General features: G+C 44.7%; 1 protein-coding gene across 1 annotated transcript; it reads right to left on the bottom strand.

The window, feature by feature from the left end:
* Positions 1-12152: 12152 nt before the first annotated feature.
* Positions 12153-19925, bottom strand: SLBP (stem-loop histone mRNA binding protein). The gene is made up of 8 exons (XM_081947604.1): positions 19676-19925; positions 17661-17786; positions 17223-17327; positions 16787-16846; positions 16387-16518; positions 15587-15736; positions 14400-14463; positions 12153-13189 (listed from the first exon to the last, which is right to left on the bottom strand). Exons 1-8 carry the CDS (start codon positions 19720-19722, stop codon positions 13151-13153), a joined length of 723 nt encoding a protein of 240 aa, XP_081803730.1. The 5' UTR covers positions 19723-19925; the 3' UTR covers positions 12153-13150.
* Positions 19926-23062: the final 3137 nt, after the last annotated feature.

Here is a 23062-nt window from a genome sequence, read left to right as displayed (position 1 = left end):
GTTCAAGACCTCCCCCCACACACCCACAAGTCCATCACACTGTCCAATCTCCCAGTGCCATGCTGGCAGTTCCACCCATCCAGTTCTGGTCAGGTGCAGAGACAAAGGATGACCTTGACTTTCTAGAAAGAATGTTGTTATGGCTACATATCCTCTAACTCCGTACAATCCCCCTCCCATTTTCCCACAATAGAAAATGCATAGCAGAATAATAGGAAGGGTGACAGGCCAAAGACCCAAAAGAAAAGATGGCTGCAGGCCTGAAATCAAGTTTGAATATAAAGGTTTGGTCAGAAAAAGTGATACTTTATTGTACAAGGGAGAAGCATGGAATTGAAGAAGCTGCTCCAGAAACCTGATAACAATCCCTACTTCGTCTAACAGATGTTGGGAGCTTCCAGAGGTACACACAGCTGTTTGTCTAACACCCTACAAAGGCCCTCTGGAGGCTTTGCTGTTCGTAGCCGTGTTATTTCCCATTCAGTTTGGAAAGAAAGAACAATATTATTACTACTCCTTCTGCAGGTGGGGAAGCCAAAGGCTTCAGCCAGGGAAAGAATAACTTGGTTGAGGAAGCAAAGCTGGAGCAAGAGACTCCTGACCTCAAAGCACAAGTTGGAACTGCAATATGAGAAGACCAGGAATTGGGAGGGGAGTGAAGTGGGCATTTACTAGAACTTAATTCTGAAATTGCTGGATAGAAAAAGGTTGTGAAGAGTCAGAAAGATAAAAGTCGTTGGGTTCCCAACCCTATCCTTGAAAATATCTGGACACAAACAACACAAAGAAAGACTCTTGCCCTTCCCCTGCCATAAGGGCCCGGATGCATTTTGCCTTTCCCCGCAGTCTCAACCAAGCCGGCAAAAACTTTAAAATCCTCCCGTCTCTTGGTTCTTGGTTGCAGAACAAATCCCCTGGCAGCTCGTGTCTCCTGCGAGCGACTGGGAGCATCGTTTGGAGGCATCTAACCATGGCTGGGCCAAAATAGCCGACTTTACCGTATCTCACTTGGTGCTCTGAAGACATTGTTAAAGTCATTGATGCAGAAGTGGCAAGTCTGCCCACTTTATTAAGTTCGGCTGCCCTGGAAAAGGTGGTTGTGTTCCCCCAATATGACGTAGAATTTCCTTGGGCTGCGTTTTTTGAGATCACTTGTGACACAACGAAGGTCATCGATTTCTCATTTAGTTCATTGTGATGGACTTAAGGCTGTTTCTGGAGTGCCGGGCGTGGGAACTGTGCTCGGCTCCATTCTTTCAATCATTTAGAAGAAAATGTCTTGAGAAGATATTAACTGACTTAGGAAGATCCAGAGAGAGAGACGGCAAGATAGATTGCGACGAACATGGGCAAAATAAGTGTAAGATGATAAAAGGTTTTACGGCCTTGGTGGCATTTGTTGTATGTACCGAGAAGAAATAGGAAGGACGATGGCTTTTGACTGAAAATTCTTTGTCCCGTGTGGGTTACTTTCGGGCTAATTCCTGTTAATGTCATGCATGGTTAGTTGACGTCCATTTGATCTTTCTTTCGGAGATTTATTTTATCAATAAAGTTGATATTATGCCTCTGAAGATAGTTAGTATCATTTATACGGATTGTCTATTGACGGACACATTTAACAAAGGGTGTTATGTGCTGAACAATCACATATTTTATTTATCCAATAACCACACGATCGATTTTTTTTAAAGGATATCGGGTTGAAGGACTTCTTGGAGATGTAAAGATTTGCCAGGATTTGAATATGTCTAAAACATTCAATTTGTGTCAGGGCTGTGTTACATTTTATTAGTATTGTCCTTTCAGAGATCACATATTGATACCGAGTTTAAAAAAATCAAACCCAGGATGTTGACTTAAGATGATTGCCTGCTTGTGCGTGAAAGTTAATTAGTGTGCTTAAATTGATAGCTACTGTATAAAATGTGTTGAGGCCTCCAGTGCCCTATTCAGAATAACAGAGTTGGAAGGGACCTTGGAGGTCTTCTAATTCAACCCCCTGCTCAAGCAGGAGACCTTGTACAATTTCAGACAAATGAATGACCAATCTCTTCTTGGAAACCTCCAGTGATGAAGCACCCACAACTTCTGAAGGCAACTTCTGTTCCACTGGTTAATTGTTCTGTCAGGAAATTCCTCCTTAATTCAAGGTTGCACCTCTCCTTGGTTAGTTTCCATCCAGTTTCTTGTCCTGCCTTGGGGTGCTTTGGAGAATAGGTTGACCTCCTCTTCTTTGTAGGAGCCCCTCAAATATTGGAAGACTGCTATCATGTCACCTCTAGTCCTGCTTTTCACTAGACTTGACATACCCAATTCCTGCAACCGTTCTTCATTTTTTAGCCTCCAGTCCCCTAATACTCTTTGTTGCTCTTCTCTGCACTCTTTCTAGTAAATAACCTTCAGCAACAGCTTCCATGAAATTTGGTTAGATTTCATCTGAAGGGCTTGTTTCCAGAGACTTCCAATTCTGCAAGAGATGTAGGAGAAAGAGAGCAAAAGACTAGCTCAGAACTTGGCATGGACCAGGAGGTGGACATATTTTTCTATGATCTTTGATACCATCTGGTGGTTTCAATCCAGAAGTGTAAGAACACAATCACAGCCTAGACCCATTTCTTAAAGTCAAGTGTCAACTTCCTTCCCACTTAAGTAGGATTATCCTGTGCCACTTCCCAGGTGAACAGAACCAAAGCTCTTCATGAGATGGTGTGAAATTCCATATTTTAGGAGCATAATTCAGGCTAATGTTGAAGTCTTTGAATATATTTCTTTCTAAATATTGATTTTAAAAACAAAGGAAGCTTGTTGTGTTACAGCCTCAATGTAGTTGGAGCAAATGCAGAAAATCAGTTTCAACAGTAGCCAATGCTAAGGTATCCCCAAAATATTCATGGATTTATTATAAAGTCACCCCAGAATTCTCTGTTACACAATAAAAGGAAACACTCAACTCATTGCTTTCAAAACCACGTGCTCTTTATACTGTGGTTGTTTCAAATAGGCACTGTCAGGAAATTTTTTCCTCAATTCCAGGTTGGATCTCTCCTTGATAGGTTTCCATCCTTTACTTTTGATCCTGCCCTCAGGTGCTTTGGCAAATAAGTTGACCCTCTTTTCTCCGTGACAGCTCCTCAATTACAGGAAGATTATCACTCCTAATCCTTCTCTTCACTAGACTAGACATACTTTTCGCTATCTCGGCATGTACATTGTTCAGGGGGAAAATTCTCACCCAGAAGGGGAAGGTAAGCAAGGAAACTTTGATTTCACCTGCGATTATACTCCTGCACAAGGTAGACCACAACCTGAATTTCTGGAACATTGGTGCCATCTAGTGGTGGATTATAATAGCATCCATTGTACTCCAAAGATAGCACCTTTTTTTTGCATACTGTAAAGATGTATGTTTGGGCCATGTGTGTTCTTTCTCTCATCTGCTGTATCAAGTCATGTCAACATTCTCACATGCTGAAAGAGACTCTGCTCTTTCAGCTTGTGAGAGTGCTGGAGGAAAAGGGCTGCAAAAAAGGATTCCTTTAGACTTTCCTTTTCATATCACTTGGGGTAAGGCTAAAAGTCAGATAACATTGGAAATGTAGAATCCAATTTTCCTCTTTCTTCTAACCTTTTTTAAACATTATTTATTTCACATTTTTTTCAGCTTTCAATTTCTAAAAATCATTTCAATAACTGACAAGAAGGAATGATAAAGTTGGCAAAGGGAGGGTCCGTTCATCCATCTCTGTTCTATCTTGTTCCAACTCATTTTGCATGTCTAGATAAATATATTCACATTATTTTAAAAATGGAAGGAGCCGGGAAGATTTCATACTGTGCACTTAGCCTCAAAAGCGTAAGCCACTTTCATGAGCTTTTATAGTAATCCCTTTCGCAATGGGCCCTCCAGATACCTGACCCCAAATCAACTACTACACAAAACACATGCAGACTGCAGAACAGAGCTAGGAGAAAGGGGCCATTCAGTTAAAGAAAGAGACTCATGTCCGTTTTTAACCCTGTTAAACCCCAGGTCGCCGCCCTACATCTGTCCTCCACCGAGGCCTGCGTCGCCCAGGCTGCCGTGTGGGACAGAAGGTTTCCTCAAACACCATCGGATGCTGGCTGAAAGCGTGTATTGCCCTCGCATATGACTGCCAATCCCGACCTGTACCCAGGCGCATCACTCCCCATTCTACCAGGAGTGCTGCCACACGGCAGCCTGGGCGACGCAGGCCTCGGTGGAGGACAGATGTAGGGCGGCAACCTGATCATCGCCGTCGCCCTTCATCCGACATTATAAAGCTGACATGTATGCCTCGGCGGAGGCTTCCTTTGGGCAGCGTGTCTTACAGAGAGTTGTATCATCATTCACGGCCCCTGACCAGCCTACGTCCCACCCTTGAAACTCATTGCTTTGGCATGTCCCTTGCTTGGATCCAGTCTCTGTGAGTTTTTATTAATTTGAACTTGGTTCTCTTTAATTTCTTCTTTCATCTCTTTTAATTGTTTCTTTACTTCCTCTTGCCCCTGTAGAATTTGTTGGAACATTTGTTGAAACTCCATCTCCGTAGATTTAGGTTGCATCAAAGCTGTTATCGTTGATTGTGTACTAGGACTGGAGGTTGCAGATGTCGGGGCAGAGGCAGCAAAGCCAGGCTTTCCAGGAGGTGGTTTTTTAGGTGCCATTATTTGTAGAGTAAAAAGTTCAGTCAGTATAGAGAATGGTCAGTCAGAAAGGCAGGACAGCCAGGAGAGTCCAGGAGACAGAAGGTCCAGGCAGAAGAGAATTTTTTCCACTAGCCCTGGCAGTAGAGCAGAATTTTTCACTCCAGGGAGTTCAAAAGACAGCAATCAACAAAAGACTTGTCTGAGCAGCACGGAGACAAAGACCGGAAGCCTGAAGTTTTAAAGGTGGAGTCAGATTTCACATTTCATAAAGACAACGGAAGTGTGCCATCTTACCCTGCCAGCTTCGGGTTTAGAGGCAACAAATAAAGTTTTCAAAGTTCAGAGTTCCCAAAGTTTCCAGATCATCATTGTTTTAAGGTTTAAATCCGAAAATTCACTTAGTAGGGGCGTGACATCATTGGTTGGCTCTCCCCCTCCTCCTTCCCCTGGGGCTAAGAGCTTAATCGTTTCCAGCCGCCTGTCCAAGGGAGGGGGAGGAATCCCCCTCCTTCCAGCCGCGCCTCTCCGAGTCAAGCCAAAAGTAAAGTTTAAACAGCTGACTTCCTTGTTAAAGTTGTTAAAGTTGTTAAAAGGAATGGAGGGAATTCACGCCTCACCGCACCGCAGCCGCATCCTTCTGTTCTCTTTTTCTCCGATCAGCCTCACAGCGAAGACGCCGGAGCGTCTCCCCTTCGTGCTCCCCGGTGCCTGGAGCGAAGCGGAGGGCCCCCCGCCGGCCGCCGGCGATCCAGGGATCCCCCGCCGTGCCGCCCCTAGCACGTCCGATCTTCTGAATGACGCCATACATTTCACATAGCGACAGAGCGCCCTGCGAACGTCGAGGTAGTGCCACCTTCATTCCTGAGGGTATGACGGTTGAGGACAAAAGTCTGGAAGAATAAGTTCTTGCACCCTGTGAAACCAAGAGTTAATTTTTGGCAGGAATGCCGGATCCAATCGTAGGATGACTCTGGGTGGAATATACACTATCAGTCCTCACGGACTGATAGTGCTGCCAGCTCTGAGACCCTTCTAGCGGATGTAATCGCTACTAAAAAGATGGTTTTGAGGGTCAACAATCTGAGACTGATGGTACAAATGGATTTGAATGGCTCAGCTGTGAGAGCTCTAAGCACTAGGGGTAAACCCCACATAGGGTAACGATGGACCACCGGCAGTTTGAGGTTAGATGCGCCCTTCAGGAAGGACCGGACCCTCGGATGTTGAGCGAGGGAGCAGCCCTGGATGCCTCCAATCACAGTTGATAGGGTTGCAATTTGCCGATGGAGAGTGCTGGGCGTTAGCCCTTTGTCCATGCCTGATTGTAAGAAGTCTAGTACCTGTGGTATGGATGCCATAATCGGGTCCACAGAAACTGACCAATACCACCTGCAGAAGGCCTGCCAGGTAGCCTCATAAATCCGTGTCGTGGACGGACGCCAAGCCGCTTGGATTGTGGCAATGACCTTGTCAGAGAAGTGCTGATGAATCAGGATAGCCCGCTCACGTGCCACACAGCTAATTGCAGTAGTTGGGGGTTCGGATGGATGGGAGCCCCTTGAGAAAGAGTTATCTGGACATCTGGAATTCTCCACGGGTGGGAGATTGAAAGATGGACGAGATCGGCGTACCAAGGGCATCTGGGCCACATTGGCGCGACCAGGAGAACTTCCGCCTGTTCCGACAAAACCTTCTGAATGACTAGCGGTACGAGTGGGAAAAGCAGGAAGGCGTATAAAAGACCTTCCGGCCTGGGGCTGCAAAGGGCGTCAGTGCCTTCTGCTTCCGGTACGTAGAATCTGGTGAAGAATCTTGATAGGTGTGTATTGTGTGGTTGAACAAAAAGAGCCACTTGGGGACAGCCGAAGCAGCAAGACAGTTCCTGAAATAGAGTTGGATGGAGTTGCCACTCCGTCTGGTCTACTGTGGTCCTGCTCAACCAATCCACCTGTACATTGGCTGTGCCCGATATGTGCTCTACCCAAAGTGATAACAGGTGAGTCTCTGCCCAATGGTGAAGACGTTCCGCTTCCAGCATCAAGTTCTGGGACCTGGTGCCTCCCTGGCGGTTGAGATGCACCTTGGAAGCAACATTGTCCATGAGTACCAACACATGGTTGGCTGTCACCAGGTCCCGAAAGTCATGAAGGACTAGGCGGATGGCTCGAAGCTCTAGCCAGTTGATGCTGTTCTGCAACTCCTGGTCGCTCAAGCGACCCTGCGTCACTCAGTCCAAGGCATGGGCACCCCATCCGAACAGACTTGCATGACCTTGTTACTACGACATGGTCCGGCTCCTTGAAGAGACCACCCTTTGAGAATCTTGGAGGATGTCCACCAGCGGAGTGACCGTAACACCTTGGGAGGCAACTGGACCTTGGTATGTGAGTGGCTGGTGTGAGCCCTCTGAAAGGGGAGCAGAAACCACTGGAGAGGTCATGCGTGAAACCTCGACCAAGGGACAATTTCTATACATGATATCATCTTCCCCAGGAGTTGGGAGAGGACCACGAGGGGAAGAGATCGCTGCATTTGCACCTGACTCACCAGGGTCTGTAGGCTTTGATGTCTCTCCTGGGACAGTAACACCACGCACCATTCGGAGTCGATGATGGTCCCAAGATGGAGGAGGGACATACTTGGGTGCAAGTGACTCTTTGGAAAGTTCAAAACAAAGCCATGATGTTGCAAGGCATCGATCGTGGTCTGCAAGTCCCGTCTTGTCTGATCTGGGGAAGACAACAGAATCAAAATGTCGTCTAAATAACAGTTGACCCTTACAGGAATCGACTGAAGGGATGCCGCTATCACCGCCAACAACTTTGGGAAGGTTCGCGGGCCCGATGAAAGGCCGACTGGCAGAGCGTGGTATTGAAAGTGGTGCCCCGCAAACTGGAATCGCAAGAACCTTCGATGTGATGGGTGTATTGGCACATGGAGGTATGCTTCCTTGATATCTACTGAGGTCAGTAGATCGCCCTGTCGGATGCAGGCTAGGATGCTTTTGAGCGATTGCATTTTGAACCTCTGGTATTTCAGATAGAGATTGAGCCGTTTCAAGTCTAGGATGGCTCACCATCCTCCCGAGCTTTTGGGGACTAAGAAGAGGATAGAGTAAAAGCCTTTCTTGTCCCTGAGGTACCCTTTCTATAGCGTTGATGGAAATCAGATGTTCGATTTCGGAGTCCATCAGACATCTTTTCACCTGGCATCTTGGCATGGGACACCTGATGAAGCGCCTTGGGGGGATAGAAATTCTAGAATGAGGCCCAGCCTCATGGTCTGAAGTGCCCACGCGTCTGAGGTGGTTTCTGCCCATTGGAAGGCGAAAGATATTAGGCGCCCGCCAATAGACCCCACCTCGTGCGAGTCACCAGTACCTATGAAAGGACCGGTTATTGGTGCCACGAAATGGCCGCCGGTTGTTGCTGACCCTATTGGCGACCCGTCTCTGGCACCGGAACTCTGCTGAGCCCTGTCCTGTTGCTGGGTGAATGGCCTGGTGTAGTGAGGAACGTATGGGGCAGCGTTGTATCCAGAGTCCCCGGCCTGATAACTTTACGTTTATCCCTAGTTTCAATCAAAATAGGGTCCAATGCAGGCCCAAAGAGAGGGCCGCCCTTGAAGCTAGGTGCCATTTGGAGCATAGGTCTGCCTGCCAATGGCGAAGCCAAAGAAGGCAGCAGGATGCTACATTAGAAACTACTGCATGAGAAGCGAACTTGGCTGCGTTGAATGTAGCATCTGAGGAAAATTCCAGTGCTGCCACCAGTTTATTTACATCCTGGTGTAAGTAGAGGTCATCGGAGGCAAGCCTGGCCTGCAACTGCTGTAACCATACTAACGAAGTCCTATTAAATAAAGATGATGCTGTGGCAGCCCGCAATGCCCAGGCAGCCACCTGATGTGTTTTGTGGATGACCAGTTCAGCCTTGCAATCCTCGCTTTAAGACCCTCTGAAATTTTGGAAGGAATCAAAGCCGCGGAGGCCAAAGCCACTGCAGGAGAATCCACAGTAGGGAACTGAAGGATCTCATCCAATTCAGGCGTGGAAGCGTAGAGCTTCCTGTCACCTGTGAAGTTTCCAAGAGTTGCCCTAATTAATTTACGAGCCCCGAGACAAGGTTCAAAAAAAAACCCATTCATTTATTAGGACTAACATCTCGACTGACTTCTGTGTAGCTGAAACTAAATCACACTTAATGGTGTCTGACCTTTACCCCTGTGCCCCCTCCCCTCTGACTGAGGTCATCAATCACATTCTCCAACAGGACATTATGGCAGGGTTCTGGACATGCGCATTCACATCCCAGTACAGAAATATGAGACTTTTACTCTGGCCAAAAGTATGTGTGGCATTCCCCCCCACCCCTTCTCAAGTTGATAGTAGTCATGGAAACGCCTTAGCTTTGACATCACCATTACTAGGTGGGGAAACAGCAGTCGGTTGGGACCACTGTTTCTGAACAACGTCCAGAAACAGCTTTGAGAAGGGTATGACGTCTTGTTTCTGCACCTGTTCCGCGAAAAACCGTTCTGTGGCATCAAGGCCCACAGCAGTACTGGCTTGAGTGGTGGCGCCTCCCATCTTGGTAGTTGCCTTAGCTTTATATAAAAGCGATTTAAATAAAGCAGGCCGGAACAGGCCGGAGAAGGCAGGTGTGTCCTGCACCAGACCGTCGTCATCCGACAACTCCAGGGCAGCGACACTGTCCTCTTCACCCAGAATAGAACCTTCGCTATAAGCTGCGGGTAGTGATGAAGGAGGATCAGCCTGGGAAATAGAGAGATCTCTAGCAAGGCTGGCAGACGCAGGGCACTGGGTCCTGTGCTGCAATTCCGCATCCACCCCCCAGGAAATGGCAGCAGAAATCATAATGTGAAGTTCTTGTGAAGTCGAGTCCATCCTCGGGCCTGAGGCCTGCAGCCATGGGCGTGAAGGTGGCCGTGGGCTCTGAGTGCGAGGATGTCTGAATCGTGGCCAGGCCAACCGCAGGAAGTTCTGGGGTAGATCGGGGCCCTAAACCCCCTTCCTCCGCAGCTATTCCCAGGGATGTGGGAAGATCGGGGGACCAACCTTGAATCCCTGCTGGAGGAAGCGAGGGAGCAGGATAATGGTGTTTAGCCACCAAGGTAGGATGGGACCTGTTGGTGGGCCCAGGAGACTTGGCCCTATCTTTGTGCTTGGCAGCTCTATCTGGGGCTGCCGATGGGGGGAGGGCGCCTTGTGGTTAGAGGCTCTAGTGGTGGACCTACCCACCCTGATGCTGGGCCCAGCAGCCTCAGAGTGCAACAGGAAAGAGCTGGAAGTCCCATCGCTGCCTCCGGCAATAGAATGATCGGCCATAGCAAGGTACAATGAAAGAAAACAGGAGAGTTGAAAGGCTCAAGCTCACATCTGAAAATGGCAAACCGTTGATCAAAGTGGCAAGCTGACTCAGAGCGATGAGGCAATACGGTGCTAAAGGAATGGTGGCGACCCAACCTCCGCAGCACAAATGACTCTGTATTCCACAAGTTTGGGCGCGAAAGGAAAACTCTGCCCCTTCCTGTTGGTTTTTGGCACGAAGCTATTAACGGCTCAAAATGGCTGGCACTAGCAAATAATTTTGGCGCGAAATTCAAATCGGCTCCAAAAATGGCCGCTGTTCTTCTCTTTCCAGAAGGCTCCGGCTGCCAAAATGACATCGTTAAACTCACCCGGGACTGCGCGGCAGCGGTGAAGCTCCAAAATGATAGGGGACGGTCGTCCGATGCATGGTTGACCGCGCTCGTGCCTGCTGGACACAGTGGCATGCCACCTCTCTCCGCAGCAACCAGGAAGGACAGGAGGCAATAACAAGCGAGTCGTTCACCCCCGCGCCAACTCGAGAGCAGTGAACCATCTCTCACCACGGCCACTGATCAAGATTGAGAGTGGCGAACTGACTCTCTTCAGCTTTAAAGTACATTCAAACGTCCGATAGACAATCCTCCTAGCGAATATTCCTCTGGCCGCTAGAGCCGTGAGGAACTGCTAACTATTTAAATACAAGCGCAAATGAGCTCTGTCAATCCTCAATCAAACAATGTTCCAAGATAATTTGGTAGCAATGAAGAATCCGAGTCCAGTGAGTTAATTTTGTCTATTGTCCTAGAGGAAAAAAATTTTTGCGTAACTTTAAGGCTGGACTGAGTTAAAAAACTGAACTATCCCAGTCAGAGGAGGCGTGGTCAACAATTACATAACTCGGTCTCTAGGCTAATGGACAAAGTGAACCCATGCTTGGATTCTCCAAGCAGCGCACAGAATGGGGCAAAACCCATTTTAACTGTCTTGCTTAGCAATGGAAATTTGGAGCACAATTGTGGCTGTACGTTGAGGACTACCTGTACCTCCACCTCCACAAAGGCCAGCTGTGTTGCGGACTAAGTACCAGCATTGGGAAATTTAGTTTTTTCATCAAACACCTTGTTTCAATATTGGGAATCAAATTGCTAGTGGATTACCCATCACTGCTTGCTCTGTTTGAATGTGTTTGAGAAAAAGGATTTCATTTCAGTTAGCCGACATTGGAGTCGATCAGAAGGCAAGGAAAAAGGCACAAACACACCCAAATTTCCCTGCAGATGCATGCAGCAAACCAAAGCTGAGAATGCAAAGGCCATTAGCCAAGAATGAATTAAGCCCAGGGAGTCCGATAACGTAAGCTAAACTTTGGCTAAACAAAAGTTGATTGTGGTTTGAGGTTGTTCTTTCAGCCCTTGGATCAATTTTCTCAGGGATATTTTGCTGGTGTCCCCTCAAACTTTTCATATAATTCAGGTCAAAAGGTAGAGTGGAGATGTAGGCTTCCAGTTGAACAACTACATAGCATTTACAAAATTATAAGGCAGACAAGCAGGACCCTTCGATCCAAATTAGCTCTGAGCTAAAAATCTTACAAAGGAGTTCTCTGAAGGATTCCCCACCCCCTTCTTATAAATTAGTTTTGTGCAACCAAAATGACTGTGTGTGCATGTGTGCATAAACAATTTTAGCTGGCATTTGTCAGGAAGGTGCATGAAAGGATGCCGTCTCCTGAGGTGATATCAAAAAAGCACATGCAATTTGACCCAATTAAACACTGGGATTTCCCAAGCTGCTTTTTTTGTGCCTGTTTATTTAAGAGCAATAATGCTCTTAAGCACAAATGCTCCACTCCACATAATCAAAGGGCATTTCTTGAAGGGTGAATGGACTATTGGCTCCAGAAAGCAGAAATCCAATCAGTAATTGTTCAGCTGTAGCAAAACAGGCCAACAATGACCAGGAAAAGGGAGGGGTTTTAGGCGGTCGCACCTCCCAAGACCAGCCACGTCTACTCCATTTGTTCTTGTAAAGTAAAATCCTTTTCTGAGTTGGAGCATGTGCAGTCTTGCGGGGATTGACTTAAAAGTTTTTTTGGGGCCTGCAGATTTGAGTCAGATACTCCAAAAGTTTTGCACACCAAAGGCATTCATTTTACAATCCAATTTCATTTATTCTTTCACTCAGAAATGAGCCCATCTGATTAAATTCAGTGGAATAACCCAAACTATCTGAATACAGATGCAATTTCAAAATGACTTTTTAAAGAATTAAGATATATCCAATCACTGCTAGTTAGTCCTTCACTTACAACCGCAATTAGCTAAGCTAACAGCTGGTTTGAGTTACTTGGATCTTTATCTGCATCTCCTTTCAGAATACCTGAAAACAGACTTTTATTCATGTTCTACAAAGACAGCCCTGCTTTATTTATATTTTATTCCATACAAAACCAGCAACAATAGTAAAAAAAAAAAAATTAAGAATGAATAAAAACATTCCCAGACTCCCTTATTCATGCTTCCTTAAAAGTACACACAGCCCTGCAGAAAACTATTTACAAGTTGTCGGTTTAAAACTCGGTGAGGTGTGCCACTGAAAGAGGCCGTTTATTTCTGGAAGAGGCCTGCACCTCCTGGGAAAAGGTTATTGCCAATTGTTTGGCAATTCTGAGAGATAATTTGAAAAACATACATCCTCATTGTAAAACTTACAGGGTGCAGAACCACCTCTTCCTTGTCTACACCTGTGTCATGGTTAAAAGACATTAACCAAGTGCTAAAACTATTTCCTTACTAAAAGTCCATGTTTTGAACCTGCTACAACTGTGGCAATGTTGCCCATTCAGGTTTTTCTTAACTATAATCCAATTGCTTTCAAAGCCAACTGTTTCATATGCAGGTATATCAATTAGCCAATTATATATGACTCCATTTTTATGTTTTCAAAGAAGGTCAGAGAAACATTGATTTTCATCTTAAAAGTTGTTGCAGCTCTAGATGGTAACGCAGTAAAATTTCTTATTTCTGTTTGAATCTACTGGAGTTGCCCCTTCCTGAAAACGGATCCTGCAGGACAGACGATTCTACCGGTCACATAAGCTTCATACCAGAAGGTGCCTCTAGCTGGATGTAGCCATCAAACTGATGCTCAATACTTCTCACTTCGGTTGGGGTCTGTACAATTCACCTGCAACAAAAGGTTACCAAATTAACATACCAGGAACTTCCTAATAATATTGGTTAATTTCACTTAAAAAATATGCTGCCATTATTGGGCGCTACATCAATAAGCTTAGAATCCTAGGGCTGGAGGGGACTTTGGAGGTCTTCTAATCCATGGTAGGAGCCCTTATACCATCCCAGATAAATGAAAATTTGACAACATACTTCTCAATACTCAGAAGTACACGTAGTCCTCAAATATACAACGGAGCCTCCAAATGGGACTTACCACGTGGATTCAAAGCTATATTTACACACACACACACACCTTGTGGCCATGTGGCCCCATTTTGGGTTATTGATAACTGGCTCAAATGGCTGTTTGCAGCCCCCCACGGCCACATGACCATGATTTGTGGTTTTGCCAGAACCCACATTTACCCCCGTTTTCCAGCAAATACCATCCCATAGCAAACAATGTGTCTGTTAAAAAGCCATGCTGTTTGCTTAACAACCAGGGTTCTTGCTTTAACTACCACCACACAAAAGGAGGTCTGGTCATATGGTGACCTGTTTGATAACCGTCCCAACCTATGACCATAATTGCAGGCTCAATTGTAGTCATACCTCAAGGACTACCTGTAGTGAACAATCTGCCCTCAAGAAATCACAATTATTCTCAATAAAACTGTATGTGCATACTTACACCTGATTTTTCTATACACACCACGGACTCATTCATATCCTATTAATTTGGACCTCCCTTCGCTCAGGAGGTATAAGCTTTCTTTTTTTCCCCTGATCACTTCCCACCAAAAACTTACAGCTTTATTCTGGAGAAAAATTTTTAAACTTTACTCTGACAGTTGCAATGACATACATTAGTCAAAATTATTCCAATGGCTGAAGGGGTGTCACGGTAGCACATCCAATACATCTTCCACAACAGACAACTGCTTGGTTAAGTCCCATTTAATTAAAGCAGTGACTGTACTAATGGCAGAAAACATAAAGAAAGGGAAGGAGAAAAGACAGCGTGCAAGATGATTGAGAAATGAAGCAAAAAGAGGAAATTAAATGAGGGTGAGAAAAGAGGCAAATAGTAGAGGGAAAGATAAGAGGGGAAACTACTTTGGAATGGCCAGGGATAGACTACTCCTACAGACACTACACAACTAGGAATTTATGCAAGCTAACACAATATTACAACTGAAACCAAGCTTCGAGTTACTTACATTGTTGTCTTGGGAATTACTTCCTACAGATTCTGTTTCCATGTCACCAAGATCAACAGGGGTACTGCAAAAATAAAACATGGAATTAGCAATATTAGAAATCGTATTTCTAATGTTGGGATAAAAGAGAGAATTTACCTTAAATAATTTAGCCTCTCTTTGAACACAAAACCTGCCTCCCGATTTACCCAGTGACCTCAATATTTGCTGGAAAAGTTAGGCAAATAGGAATTGAAAGTATAAATCACACGTAATTTCCAATGATTTCTAGTATTACATTTAAATAATTCAGAAAAGTATTCCAGCAACTTGTTTTATTAATGTAAAGATCCATTTGTATTTAGACAAGTAGATAGCAATATAAACAAAACCTTCAGAAAAATAATTGTTTTAAAATAACTGCATGTACTCTAGTCCACCAACTATGTTCTGGAGGTGGCACAAAATTCTGATAACCAGCTAAGTACATCATGTTAAAATGTTTACTTTTTTTAAGAAGTAAAAAGAAGACAGTTAATTCATTATAAAGAAAAGGAATCTTTATATCAACATACATAGCACTATAGCTGCCTACATTTTGTAAAAAACTACACGTAGTCCTCACTTAACAACCACAATTGAGACTAGCAGCAATCTTGCTAAGCCATGTGGCCAGTGAAAGCACCACAGGACCACAATTGACTTAAAGCCTTGTCTCCAAGGCGGCTGTTAAAAGAAATAACCTCCTGTTGTTAAGCAAGAAATCACATGACCAGAGGTCGCCCTTTCATTGCCAGTGTCTCTCCACTGACGGTTTATCCAAAAAAGTGTACGAAGGGCAATCACGTGACTTTGTGATGCTGCAACCATCACAAATGCCTGCTGGCTGCAAAGAGCCCAATTGTCGATCACATATCCACACACTGGGGGACAAAATGGAAGGACCAATCATAAAGTTACTTTTTCAGCACTTGTTAACTTTGAATAATTGCTAAACAAGGCAGCCATCAAGTGAGGCCTACCTGTACTATGGCTATTGAACTCAATTCCACAAAAAAGAATTATGCTGCCCTTAAACTAAACTTGATAAGAAAAAAGAAACAAAATTTCAGAAACTTGCTACTGCTGAATGATTCCTGAATTAAAATGGCCCTCAACGTTTAAAGGCCTACTATTTATGCGCCCTTAGAGACACTGCTGCTACTTACAGTCCTTGTGCATCGGAGCCTTCTTCGTGGGGAGGGTCCCAAAAATGCAACGCAACTTTCCAAAGCCTGATCTGTTGATCCCAAGATCTCCGACTGTACTTTTTAAATTTATTTGGAGTCCTTGGATGGACCCCTGGAACCCGTAGACACCTTGGAAAGAAAAGTTCAGCTACTTTTAGCACAACACCAACCTTCAACAACTTAGTAATGCAGCAAATTTCTGGACAAATTTTTCCAGAGCAAATAAGAGGCCTTCTAATTGCAAGGTTGTTCAGAAATAGGACTGCTCGTCTTCCAATGAGCCTACGCCACCCTCCTTCTCAGCAATGCCCTACTGTAGTTTAAATTTGTTTCAATATTTACACAGAGGAATAATTTAGTTCAAATTTGACATCAGAGACATCCAGCTTCTCAGAATATTCTGCTACAGCCTTCAACGTAACCATTCGCGATAATAGAAATGAGAAATTATAATAGCAACTTTCTACAAACTGGGTGTGCCAGAAATCAGTTATGACATTATGGCCAACTTTCCAAGGATAATTTTCTTATTTTATCGTTTTTCCCTTTTGCTCCCCTTTCCCCAACAAAAGCAAGGATGTGTTTCTTTCTTAGAAGTAGATTTTATGCCTGATTCAAGATTCCGGTGATTTATGTGACTAAATAAAAGATATAGGTACCTCTTAGGAAGAAAAGATCATTTTCATTACACCCAAACCTTAAGTTTGCCCCAATGCTTACAAATTAAATTAATCCTTGTACTGAAAAGAATCTCCATTCTGTGAGTAAAGAGAGCTTACCTAGGAACTTCTTGAATATATCTGTCATATGCCAATGTATTCTTCCCATAATTTATTTGTTTTTGTCTCCTCATTAGAACAGCCTCGTCAGTCTCCAGTTCCACGGCTGCTGTAGATTCCTTGGAATCCGAACTGGAAAATACAGTTTTATTTTTCATTTATTCCTGTTTCATAGCTTTGCATTCTCAGACCCAAGCCGAAAAATTTATTTGGGGGCCTACCCATGCTTTTAGTGCTATTCTGCCCTTATCATGGCAAATGTCTCCCCTTTTTTAATTTCCCTCTTATCTTCTCATTCCCACTCACTTTTAATATAGCCATGCTTCAATTATTCATTCACATCAGCCTCCATTTCACAGATTATCCCTGGTAGGTTTGCTGTGAAAATGTTTTTTTTTACCTTCCAGTAGAGGTCTTCCTTTCTCTTCCAAATTCATTTATCAGAAGCTTTCTTTTGTATCTGTAAAGCATTTGTTTTTTAAAGAAAGTTATTTTCAGTGCATGTTTTGTTACAGTGCTGTTCTGCTATAGCATTGTTGGTGTTTATTTAATAAATGTAACACTTAACAATCTCTCGTTTGTTAGATGGTAACACTCTTAGCCACGTTCTCCTGACCTACTGGATTTATCCACCAGGACTAGCTTTTTTATAGCATGTTCTCCAATCAAGTCTTACATCATAAAATTGTTTTCTATTTTGAACGCAAAAGTGTATGCTGCATAGAAAAGGGGTAATACCTTCCCTACCTTACTAGATCTCCCCATCTCAAAGAATAAAGATTTGTTTTTGACCTTAAGTAAGACAAATTGAATTTAAACAAATTGCAGCTCTGTACCTTGCCATTTCTCTGTTGACGTTAGTCCTCATTTCATCTTCTTCAACTGCACTCCCCCAGTCTGAACATCTCGAATGGGGCTTGTGGCCCTCTGGGGTTGTGAAACTGTGAACACCAAGTTGCAGGAAAAACAAAGTAGCAGCTTTGTCACAATATTTAAAACACACAACATAGTGTACCCCATCTCAACTGTGTTGCAGGTTAAGCCAAGCTATCCCCAGTGTTTTACTGAACCCTTTATATATCATGAAGTGCTTTTGAGTTACCCTATGCAGAACAGTGCTTATCATCATCTATTTGGGATACCACCAGTATACTACTTAAAAATATTTAGTACAGTGCTAAAATATTACCAGGAACTAAACATTTTATGCCCACTTCTGCCTTAAGTAGAACTTCGCTGTGCTTAATAGTGAGGGAATATTTCTGTACACCCACCTCTCTGACCTGCCATCTGGCAGACTACACGAATTGTAGTCAAGGGTTGGGCCGCTGGGCTCGTGCGTGTTCCTGTGCTTCCCATCTGCGTCGCGCTTCCTGCCTTGACTCCATGAAGCAGTTGATCTGTGAAGAGACAATGAAAAAGAACAAACAGTCAGGGAAAAGGAGTTACAAATCACTGGTCCTCCTAATTAGAAGGGAAGTTTCAGAAGCTAGACAGGTCAAGATGGCCTGGGGATCGGCCATTTTGAATTGTTTCTAGCTCTTGAATGCAGGCGCAGCCCTTGACTTAATGACCACAATTGAGCCCAAGCTTTAAGTTGCTAAGTGAGACATTTAATCAATTAGTTTTGCCCCATTTTACGACTTTCCTTGCCACATTTGTTAAGTGAATCCCTGCAGTTGTTAAGTTAGTAACCCGGTTGTTAAGTGAATCTGGCTTTCCAACTAGTCAGAAGGTCGCAAAAGGAGATTACATGATCCTGTGACACTGTAATGGTCATAAATATGAATCAGTTGTCAGGTATTAAATATACCTAGATTGCGTGATCATGGAGATGCTGCAAGGATCGTAAGTGTGAAAAATGGTCGTAAGTCCCTTTTTTCAGATCCATTCTAACTTTGAATGGTCATTCAATGAGCTGTTGTTAAGTCAAGGACTGTCTGTACCACATGGGGGGGGGGGGGGACTCCATTCTGCTACAGCTGGTCCTAGACTTATCAACTGCCACTGGGACTGGAAATTGGGTTGCTGAGTGAGATGGTTGACAAGCGTGTTGTCCGGTGCTCGTATCCAATTCCATCGCAGTCACTAAGTGAATCGGGTGATTGTTACGTGAATCCAGCTTTACCCAATTGACCCTGCTTTGTTTTCAAACGGTCACTAAGCGAGCGGTTATAAGCCGAGGACTCCTTATGCTGAGGACTTTGTGGAGGGGAAAAAAGCAGAAGTGGGAGGGAGGCCAAAAGAGAAAAACCGCATTTCCCATCAGCCACTCCTCCTCTCCCTCCTTCCTTTGATAAAGCCTTACACTCTTGCTTTTTTGGACCCCGAGCCAGGCAGCTTAAAATAAATGAGATTTTATATATATATATATATATATATATTTTACTGGTTTTTACTGGTTGTTTTACTGATATATATATATACACCAGTAAAACAACCAGTAAAAACCAGTAAAATATATATATATATATAAAATCTCATTTATTTTATCTCATTTACTGGTATATATATACCAGTAAAACAACCAGTAAAAACCATTCGCAGCGAATGGTTTTTACTGGTTGTTGTTATTATTTTGATACCAAAGACTTTTTTTCTATCATTTATATCACTGTAATTCCTAAAGATGAAGCATTATTATTATTACAATTATCATTATTATTGTTATTCCAAAAGAGGGGCTTTCTTCTACAATTTCTATAACGCTGTTTGGAAAAAGTGGGGTGTTTTTTTCCCTTAGTATTATGATTCTAATTGCTAAGATGAGCTTTTTCCTCCCCAAAGAAAACTCTGGCCGTTATCTCCACCACCCACCACCCCCAGCATCGGCCTCCGTCTTTTGGGCGAGAGATGAGGGGCTTTTTTTTTTTTTACCTCACCTGACGGGTCTCCATTGCATCTACTTAGGATTTTGTGTGTTTCCTTCTTTGTACACCCACATACACCGGCCCAGAGTTTTCAGCTGGATTTAAAGCAGGCGATTGTCCGGCTTTTGGCACCCAAGGCCTGGCATCCGAGACCCTCCCCCCAACAACAACAACCCTGTGAGGAAGGGGCGACCCCCCGCCCCATTAACCAGAGAATCGAGGCTTGAGGGGGGGACTTCCGACACGGGGCTCCCCTCAGGCCAATTCCGGGCTGAGCTGAGGCGCCTTATTTGGGTCACAAGGAAGAGACTGAGAGGAAAGGCTTCCGGGGCTCCGCGGACGGAGGGAGGCCGATGGAGCCTCTCCGAGGCAGCCACAGGACGTCGACGGCTCCACGCGGCGACCCTCCGGGCCCTTACCTGCCACGAGTCCGGCCGGCCAAGGGACTTCGCTGGCGAAACGACATGACGAGAACGAGACGATACCAACGACCCTCCCGCGAAGCCGCCAACCTCGGCACTGAGGCGCGTCAGGTAGCGCCGCGCGCGCCAACCCCAGCGGCCGCTACCACCTCGAAAATAGGAGGGAGATCCTAGAGGGGAGGCTTTTCTCCCCGCTTCTTCCTTTCACAGCTCTGGGACGGAATACTCAGCCGCCTCCGGGAATTTTCTCCGCCTCCGAGTTCTTGCCCCGAGGTAGAAAAGGCCTCGGGCCGGCTTTTTTCCGCCTCTCTTCAGAACCAGATTCCCCCCCTGGAAACGGCGTAGCGATGGTTTGGTCCGGCGCGCAGAGCTCCGCCCCCTCTTCCTTCCCGCCCCCCTTTAGATCCGAACGGCGCTTTGGCGGGAAAGGTTTGCAAGCCCGGACGGGCCTCTGCAACACAATGTTGCAGCGCTGGGAGCTTTTCTTTGCGGCTTTGCGGGATCCCCCCCCCCGCCCCCGGCCCCGCTCGCTCGCTCGCTTCTCTCGGCTGAAGCTGCTTCCCGACGAGGGATCCATTGATCGTTCCTTATTGAGCAATTTTGCCAGTTTATTTTTGTTTCCTAAGGCTTTTGGGGGAGGGAATGTTCCTGCAGGCTTTGGAATTCTGTCACCTTGCTAATATTTCGTGCTTGCAAGAAACCAGGGCTGTCTAAAGGCAGGCAGAACAATTGCATACTGGACCCCGAAAGGGTGGTGGCATGCCAAGATGCTACAGTAGTCATCAGGCGGATAGGATGCTGCAGCCGCAGGGATAAGAACAGGCTTCTTGGTAATGGACAATTTTAACAATAATAATAATAATAATAATAACAACAACATTTTAAAAACAGCATGGGCAGGAATTCTGAAAGCCCTTCCCATTTTTAGTTAGGAACAGAAATCTGGCACCTGCATTGTGTAAAGTCACCTCCACTAGAAGTTCCTAGACACGTTGCCAAACTAAGAGCTCTTTCCCTGCATCTCCTTTAAAAGTGGTGTCTTTCTGCTACACTGCAGGGCATTCCCCCAAATTAAAGGCTGAGATCCTCCCAAGGGTTTTTTTTCCCCCACCTTCAAAAGGCAACTGGAGTTTGGGTTTTGTTTTTTGTTTTTGCTAAATACGTTTGCTTCTGTAGAAAGTCAACGCCCACTCACCCTCCTGGAGAATTTAGTATTTTGGGGAATATTAAAAAAGCAGGATAGAATATTTCCCCTAAAGGAGAAATGGGGGGAAATCTTAAGAGAGGCAGAAACCAGCCCCAGTCTCCCTGCCCCAAGCAGAAACTGAGGAGGCCAGCTTTTAGAAATTCAGATTGGGTCATCCATTCAGAAAGACTGGGTCAGACAGAAACTCTAGATAAGCAATACAATTCAGCAAGCAAGGCTGAAAAGATTAGCTCAGACAAACATCTAGACTTTGCATTTCTCCTTCTGCCTATAGAGCCAGCCATGACCCCATATAGGACATGTTTTTGCCAGGAACAGTGATGAAAGAAATGTCCTGGGTTCGGCTCCAAGTGGAGAAAAAGACACTGGAGACATGGAGGCTGTTCGGAAAGATGGTTTTAATGGTGGACAAGACCACATGGCTTGAGTCCTGAACAGAAAAGGTGATCACATGCTTCAATGTTGGTGGAGAAGAAGAGAAGGGAAGATGGAGGGGCTTGCTAGGCTTTTTATAACCTGTTCAGTCCCACCTCTCTGTTTCCTGTTCCTGTGTAAGAAATGTATTCTGATTGGTTGTCAGACTCACATGGGCCCATGCAAGGGCAACCCTCTAGGCTGAGTTTTGAATCCAGGTTTGATTGAGTTCAGATGCCATGTGGTCAGTTGAGTAAAGGCTTATATTATCATGCCTTCATTCCCATCCCCCTGGAGCTGAAGAGGAGAACTCTTTATTATGTAAAGTGGACTAGCTTGGCCTTCTTAATGGCCCATTGATAAAGTGAGGATGGCAGGAAGCTGCAGGAATTTACTTAGTTGATAAAGTGAGGATGGCAGGAAGCTGCAGGAATTTACTTAGTTTTTAAAATGTGTTTCTCCCTTTTTCACATCCAGGAAAATATAATATTCTGCCTTATCAATATTTCCTAGGATATTTCATTTTTCTGGGAGAGGGCTAGGTGATAACTTCCTACAACAGGAAGCTCAATACAAAACCATTTTGTCAGCAGTCCCAGAAGTGCACACTGTGTGTGTGTTGGTTCTGCCCATCGATAAATGGACCTTTCTTAAACAGCCTCCATTTTATTCCTGGCTTGGAACTGGACCTGGGTTTTTCTTCCAACACTTCTCATCAAGGAAAAACCAAGAAAAATCCAGTTGCTTTTTGAAAAAGCACTTTTGGAGGCAACCAGGGTCTGGATGATTCAGAATCTTCATAAAGATACGGGCTGAGATTCATCTATTACCCTAGTGTAAATCCTATGCAATATGATAAAACATTATCACACACTGTTTTATTATGTCTAACTATCACATGATCATTAGTGTTACCAATAAAGGAGAATATTTGTAGCTCGGGGTTGTAATGAGGGCTCCTTGGGGCTTTCAGAGCTTGTTTTCTTGCAGACATTTTATTACCCAACTACGTAACAACATTGGTAATAGTAAGGAGTGGGCTGTTCTCAGTTTATATTCTGACGTCCTGCCTGTCTGTGTCAGTGGAGGCAGCCTTAGAGATTCCTTGGTTGGGCTGTTTACTGATGGTTCTTTGGCAGTTTCTTGATTGCGCTATTGCTTACTTGATTGTCTACAGAGAATCTGAGTCATCCAGGCCAGATTGTCTTGCCGCAAAGGTGCTTTTTCAAGAGGCAACTGGGCTTGCTGGCTTTCCTTTGAAGACATTTGCTCTTGGATGAGAAGGGGAAACGTCTTCAAAGAAAATCCAGAAAGTCCAGTTGCCTCTTGAAAAAGCATCTTTGGGACATGCTTACTTGATTGTTGGTCTGAAGTTGACCTTGGAGTTGACCTATGCTGGTTGCTGATTACTGGCGGAGAGGTGCTGGCGTCTTCTCTTTTGTGCTGGTTGATTATCTCTTCTGTATAGTCTACAGAGGTTGTTGATGTCTATGTGTCTATTGATGGCTGATTTGTCAGAGTGCCAGGCTTCTAGAAATTCCCTGGCATTTTTGGATGGTCAGATTTTCCCCAATTGAAACTAGTGTGCAATCTGTCTATATGTCGTGAAATGAAAGAATTTTCATCATGCCTTCTGACTGCCAGTACTGGTTACCTCCTGGTATCAGACTGCCAAAGTAACGACCCCACAAGAAAAGCTGTCTAAGACAAGCAGACAAGCACAAACACATTGCAGGAACCCAGAACAGCAGAAAAAGGAAATG

Source organism: Natrix helvetica, assembly GCF_964273705.1.
Source record: "Natrix helvetica genome assembly, chromosome: 3".
Lineage (NCBI taxonomy): Eukaryota > Metazoa > Chordata > Lepidosauria > Squamata > Natricidae > Natrix > Natrix helvetica.
This window is presented reverse-complemented; position numbering and strand designations above follow the sequence as displayed.